The sequence below is a fragment of the Physeter macrocephalus genome, chromosome 11 (assembly GCF_002837175.3).
Source record: "Physeter macrocephalus isolate SW-GA chromosome 11, ASM283717v5, whole genome shotgun sequence".
Lineage (NCBI taxonomy): Eukaryota > Metazoa > Chordata > Mammalia > Artiodactyla > Physeteridae > Physeter > Physeter macrocephalus.
The window spans coordinates 157,491,378-157,498,604 of record NC_041224.1 but is presented as its reverse complement, the minus strand read 5'-3'; the positions used below and the strand labels follow the sequence as shown (position 1 = coordinate 157,498,604).

The 7,227-nt window shown below is 36.3% G+C and overlaps 1 protein-coding gene across 1 annotated transcript in view; it reads left to right on the top strand.

The window, feature by feature from the left end:
- Positions 1 to 7,227, top strand: part of SNW1 (SNW domain containing 1) — a gene marked incomplete at its 3' end in the record, with an annotated part of 34,510 nt that overhangs the window by 16,246 nt on the left and 11,037 nt on the right. Inside the window, exons 4-9 of the mRNA XM_028495120.2 lie at positions 359 to 454; positions 547 to 653; positions 1,577 to 1,681; positions 3,493 to 3,562; positions 4,238 to 4,303; positions 5,915 to 6,031. Coding sequence (XP_028350921.2) covers positions 359 to 454; positions 547 to 653; positions 1,577 to 1,681; positions 3,493 to 3,562; positions 4,238 to 4,303; positions 5,915 to 6,031 — 561 coding nt within the window. The remainder of the gene's footprint in view (positions 1 to 358; positions 455 to 546; positions 654 to 1,576; positions 1,682 to 3,492; positions 3,563 to 4,237; positions 4,304 to 5,914; positions 6,032 to 7,227) is intronic.

Sequence of the window (7,227 nt, the reverse complement as noted above, 5' to 3'; positions counted from 1 at the left end):
CCGCAACGGGAGAGGCCACAACAGTGAGAGACCCACGTACCGCAAAAAAAAAAAAAAAATAGGGATCACTGATGCATAAGATTTGTTGGCACAATTTATTTGGATACTGACTTGATTAGAAGATCTCAAATAATTTAAATGCATGAGGTCAGAGGAAAATTATTAACTTTTATAGCCAGGGCAGCAATTTGTGTATATATATTTTAAACTTCCTTGGTTTTAAAATCTAAAGGACAAAATCTGTGTCCTAAATTTGTAAGTGTGCTGAGAGGACATTTCGACTTCTGAAATGACTTAATGAGGTTGCTTCTCTTCATTCTTTGCTTTTCTTAATCCTGCCTGTGTTTGAACATTTTAGGTCATTTATAGCAAGTACACTGACCTGGTTCCCAAAGAAGTCATGAATGCAGATGACCCAGACCTGCAAAGACCTGATGAAGAAGCCATTAAAGAGGTAACTGGGAATTGCTATATATAATTATTTTAGATGACTTTTTACATCTTTATTAACTTGCAAACCACTCAATGTGTTGTTTCTTATTTCAGATAACAGAAAAGACAAGGGTAGCCTTAGAAAAATCCGTATCGCAGAAGGTTGCTGCAGCCATGCCAGTCCGAGCAGCTGATAAACTGGCTCCTGCTCAGTATATCCGGTATGAATCATGCCTGGAGGTTTTAGTTTCATGTTGGAAGTGATTGGAGTTGGGGGTCCTGGTATTCTTTCACTATCTTTAGTCACAATTGTAAATGCAGTTTTTTGAATAATGACTTGAAGCCTATTGACTCTTCGTGCATTCAGTTGAAAGCAGAATTTTTTAAGCTATCCACTTTTAAGATATTAGCTGTTATGCTACTTTAAAAACATTTTTTGTTTTTAGAAATTAACAATTACATAGAGTATATGATGCAAACCACAGTGATTATAGTTTTCCATTTTTATATAATATATAACAGTATATTGGAAACAGTATAATACGATTATAATTATTTAATATAATAGTATACTATAAATATTAATAATATATTAATATCATTTATATAATAATAGCCATCCTTATAATACTTCCAAATTTTGAGGGATTTCACTCAACTAAATCTTTATGTGGAAAGATGATTCATATATAGATATTAACAGAAAGTTTAGAGCTGGTAGGACTGCTGCCATTATTCTTTCTGTTTTACAGCCTATGCTTAGTCAAAAACTACTAACTATAAGTTGCTTGCTGAGGATATTATCAGGCATTTTCTCCTCAAATGCAGACTTACAAAATAGGTGCTATTTTCTAGACCTCTTATCTGTGAAATTGAACACTGTGGATTCCATGGTTCAACGTGGACTGTGATGGATTATTTGCAAATTAATACAACTGTAGTTTACATTGTGCTTATAACTCAGAATTGCTGTTAGTTCTCTTATCTCCGTTGCTATCTGCTCTGCCTAAATATTGTTGCAATTTTCAATTAATACTTTGTGAGAGAAATTGACAATGTAGTCCAGTTTAGGATTGTAATAGAAGAAAAATACCTATTGAAAACTTGAACTGGTTATACCTTTAGTTTCATCTACATTCTTTAGATACACACCATCTCAACAAGGAGTGGCTTTCAACTCTGGAGCTAAACAGAGAGTTATTCGAATGGTGGAAATGCAGAAAGATCCGATGGAGCCTCCAAGGTTCAAGTAAGTAGGTGGTTTCATGAGAAGGAACCACTATTCTTAAAAAAAGATACCAAAGGAGGAAAATGTATATCAACATGTAAATGCATAAACAGATTGTGAGACATCTATACGTGGAATACTGTTGAGCAATAAAAAGGAATAAACTTTAATACGTGCAGTAAAGTGACATGGGTGAATCTCAAAATAATTATACTGAGTGAAAGAAGTGAGACAAAAACAAGTACATACTGTATGATTCTTTTTATATAAAACTCTAAAAAATGCAAACTAGTCTACGATGACAGGAAGTAGATCAGTGGTTGCCTGCTGGGAAGGAGGGGGTATGCATAGGCGATGACAGGAAAAAGAGGGATAGGCAAAGGGACATGCAGAAACTTTTGGAGGTGATGGGTATCTTCACTATTTTGATTCTGATGATGGTTTCACAGGTATTTACTTGTGTCAGAAGTTAATCAGATTGTACACTTCATGTATAGTTAATTGTACATTAGTTGTATCCTCAATAAAGCTGTTTCTTAAGAAGGCAAAAATATATTGCTCGATGAAATGATGTTAATAGTGTGGAGGTGAAGTGGGTAATGATGATGACAGAGTTGGCTGTGTTTTAATAATTGTTGAAGCTGAGTGGTTGTGATGAGAAAAACAACTTTTGAGGAAAACAACTTTTTTTTTCCTGAGTTGCTGCCTAGGCATTTTACAGTATGATAACCCTGCTCACACCTAGAGACTGGATATTTAGATTAGGACTTGTGTTTAGGATGCCGGTCATAAGTTCCCACTTTGCCTTTCCCAGGGAACCTTTTAAAATATAGTTGGCCCTTTGTATCTGCAGGTTCTGCACCCGTGGTTCCAACCAACCACAGATCAAAAATTTTCAGGAGGGTTTTCCCTGGTGGTCAAGTGGTTAGGACTCCGTGCTTCCACTGCAGGGGGCACGGGTTCAGTCCCTGGTCGGGGAGCTAAGATCCCAAATGCCGCGTGGCATGGCCAAAAGAATAGTTTTTAAAAAAAAATTCAGGAAAAAAAATTCCAGAAAGTTCTCAAAAGCAAAACTTAAATTTGCCACACCTACCAGAACTATTTATATAACATTTACATTGTATTAGGTATTATACGTAATCTAGAAATGATTTAAAGTGTATGGGAGGATGTGTATAGGTTATATGCAGACACTATGCCACTGTAATAAAGGACTTGAGCATTCACGGCTTTTGGTATCCTCAGGCGTCCAGGAACCAATCCTCCTCAGATACCAAAGGGTGACTCTAACCACTTAGAGTTAAGCCCCAGGAAAAGTTAGTATCCTCTGTCCCAACTACCTTATAAGTAATAGATATTGCTACCCTGCTCTCTATCTCCTGCTCACTTGTGGCCTAGGACAGAAGATTATCCTTCCTTCAGTTCTTTCCCTGCTCCTCACTCCTCACTTCTGGGATCTGAAAGTAATAATAAATCTTGTGACTCTACTTCCTCAGGTGGGTGTATTAAAACTGCACCTTTAATTGAAACAACCCAATGGGTTTCACTTCCCCAAAGTGGGAACTTGGATGCTGAGGGAGCTATCTGCAGACCCTGGGTGGGTGTCTTGTGCCCCTCATTCAGCAGGTCATAATCTGCACATTCTTAATTGAATATACCAGCTCTAGCTTCTCAATGCGTTGCTATATAATAGGTGGACGTTTGTTATACACTCTCTGTTTTTGTATCTGTTTGAAGCTTTACATAATAAAAAATGAGGAGGGGAGATGACATATTAACTAAAAAGGAAAAATCTGTATCACTCTGTGGTTGTGCTTTGGTTTGTCCTTCAGGATTAATAAGAAAATTCCCCGGGGACCACCTTCTCCTCCTGCACCCGTCATGCATTCTCCTAGCCGAAAGGTAATCTTTGCTGTAGTTTAAAATCTCTTTTTATACTCATGATTACGAATTTTATAAATAACCTCGCATAGAATAAAGTCTAGATGCCTATATCACCACACTTATTGCTTCTTTAATTTTTTTTCCAAGATCAGATAGGGACCCACTTAAGACTATAACATGCAGTTCCAGAGTACCTATGAGAATGTATGTAAAATGTTAGCTATTAGTTTTATTATTATTAACCTAACCCCTGCATTTAATGGAATGAAAAGGGTCTGGTATTTGACAAGAAGAATGTTATCATAGTTATAGGAAGTAAGTACCTGGGATCATTAGGTCTGTGCTTGATAGTCCAAGTGGCTTTTTTTAGATATATTTTATTACCCAACTAAAAGAACAAGGTCTCATCTGAAAGAAGTCACATCAGTTTAAATAAGTAAAAATACTAACCAGCATTTATAACTGTCAAAAATAATTTATAGATTATTTTCCATTTTTTATATTAAAGTTATTACTAGAAACCATGATATGGGAACATAGTATATAGTGCCACCAAACAAATGGAATTAGGACCTTTGACTAAATCCATCCATATGTAGTGTATACTGTGCTGTCTTTGAAGAGAAAGATGACACTTAGGTTTTTAGCTAGACTATAAATCTAAAAATGTCTCTTCCTCTTTTCTCAATTCAGATGACCGTGAAGGAACAGCAAGAGTGGAAGATTCCTCCCTGTATTTCAAACTGGAAAAATGCAAAGGTAATTAACTTGTCATAAAATCATAAAAGGTAATTAACTTGTCTTAGTTTTAGAACCTCCTGGAAAACACCCAGGAAGGACCTTCAGCCTGGGTACCTTTAGTTGAAACCTCAGCATCTCATTTAGCTGAAGATTTTCAAGAAAGAACACTCAACTTATGTGGCTTTTCTCTTTTTATTTTAATGTAATAGAAATGTTAGTATGCCAGGCACATGAATACCATGTGGATTCTCCTAGTAAATTGTAGTTAGCGGAAGCATATAGAGAAGGAAAGGGTAGAATAAAGTAACATATCAATGAAAGATGGTATTCTTTAGAAAACTCAAATTTATGTCTAAAATTCTTCCTGAAAGGATTTAAACCAATTTAAATAATCATATGACAAAACAGTAAATGTTTGGATATATTCAGTGCTTTAATTTTTAAATTATTTGTTTCTGTTTATAACAATGCAAGTATAAACTATATCTACTAATCACCAAAGCTTCCAGGAGTCATGAAGAATCTGTAAAATAATGCAGAATAAATTTCCTAATCACTGTTTCCTCTTTTCTCTCAAATAATATTTCATGATTCTGATGTTGATGGGGGAAGAAGGCCACTTTAACCCATGGTTTAAATATAAATTATTCCTTAAAGGAAGTTAGGGAATTCCCTGGTGGTCCAGTGGATAAGACTCAGTGTTTTCACGGCCAAAGGCCCGGGTTCAATCCCTGGTTGGGGAAGTAAGATCACACAAGCTGTGCGGCGTGTCCAAAAAAAAAAAAGAAGTTATACACTCATCCTGAAACAAAAAGATTGTTGGGTGGTCTGGTTTGGATTGACTAATATGTATGTAACTATGAAGTGTCTTGAGCTGACTCTGTAACACTTCCTTATATTAGGAATAAAGACCATGGACTAGAGGTCAGTATTTGGGAGTCTAGTCAGAAATCTGGAAGAATAAAGCTAAGCCTGAAAGTTACATGAATGTTCAAACGTATTCCTTGAGTTGTTGAAATAGGATGCAAAATTTCAAAACACAGAATCTTAGTTGTCTAGCAAATTTTATCTTTTTTCCATTTACTAAAACTTGCAGGGTTCCGAGAATCTGACAAGTCATGAGAACAGTACAGCAGATTAAGCTACCTATAGACACTGATTTTAGTGATTTGTTCTACCTTTGTATGACTGTTACATTTACTTGATGAACAACTATTAACTATTTGATAGTAATTTCCTTTTATTATAACCCACAATCTTAACATGAGAATCTGTTTTCCCAGAGCTTGCACTCTGAAATCATACTGCCCAAGTTTAAATCCTAGTTTGTCTGTTTATTAACTGTGCGACCTTGGGAACGTTACCTCAGTATCCTTATTTGTGAAACGGAATTAATAATGTTACCAGTCTTACAGAATTGTTGTGAAGGTTAAATGAGGCCATGGATATAAAGTGCTTAAACAATCCTCCACACAAAGCACTCATTGTTAGCTGCTGCTGTTGTTGCTTAATTGTGAAGAAAGATGTAAGGAAAAAACTTTAAATGGTTGTCAAAACGGACAAAAATCTAGTTTTGAAGACTGTAGTAGCTCTTTTTTGACCAGTGTTTTCTATCTGCCTTCATGCTAGGGTTATACAATTCCATTAGATAAACGTCTGGCAGCTGATGGAAGAGGACTGCAGACAGTTCACATCAATGAAAATTTTGCAAAACTGGCCGAAGCCCTCTACATTGCTGATCGGAAGGTTGGTCTGTTATAATTAAGTTGTTTAATGCTCTTGATAATTTGTAAATCCGTTCTCAGTTACCTAAGATACTGTTATTTTAGCTACATTGCTGAGTACCTGAAGAGGCTGTCACCTGTGGACGTGTTCCAGAGATGACAGGTGCTGGTTGCAGCTCTACCTGGTCTCAGCGTTCGTACACTCGTACAACTTCCTCACCACTGGTGATTCGGCTTCCTCACAACATTCCAGAATAATGGTTTACTAGGCTGATCTAATTTGGGGAAGATTGCTAGCTGCTCTTTTTAGATTTCATCATTTTTCTCTCTTTTAAATGCAAGTGTCTCCCAAAAGGTATCAGGGAAGGGCAAATAAACATTCTGATGTGTTGAATGCTATAGAAAGTGACATTCATAATATTGGCTGTCTATTACTATCATGGTATTAATATGTGTCTTTGAACTTTAAATACATCATGGCGTGTGTATAGAACATAGAAGAGTACACCTTCTGTATCACAGTGAGCACCCTTATGGAAATTATCTCTTGCACATCTACACTAAGGCTTTATCTTTTTTTTTTTAATTTTATTTTATGTATCTTTTTATACAGCAGGTTCTTATTAGTCATCCATTTTATCCACATCAGTGTATACATGTCAATCGCAATCTCCCAATTCATCACACACACAGCCCCCGCCCGCCACTTTCCCCCCTTGGTGTCCATACATTTCTTCTCTGCATCTGTGTCTCAACTTGTGCCCTGCAAACCGGTTCATCAGTACCATTTTTCTAGGTTCCACATATATGCGTTAATATACAATATTTGTTTTTCTCTTTCTGACTTAACTTCACTCTGTATGACAGTCTCTAGATCCAACCACGTCTCTACAAATGGCCCAATTTCATTGCTTTTTATGGCTGAGTAATATTCCATTGTATATATTTACCACATCTTCTTTATTCATCTGTCGATGGATATTTAGGTTGCTTCCATGACCTGCCTATTGTAAATAGTGCTGCAGTGAACATTGTGGTGCACGTGTCTTTTTGAATTATGGTTTTCGCTGGGTATATGCCCAGTAGTGGGATTGCTGGATCATGTGGTAGTTCTATTTTTAGTTTTTTAAAGAACCTCCATACTGTTCTCCATAGTGGCTGTATCAATTTACATTCCCACCAACAGTGCAAGAGGGTTCCCTTTTCTCCACACCCTCT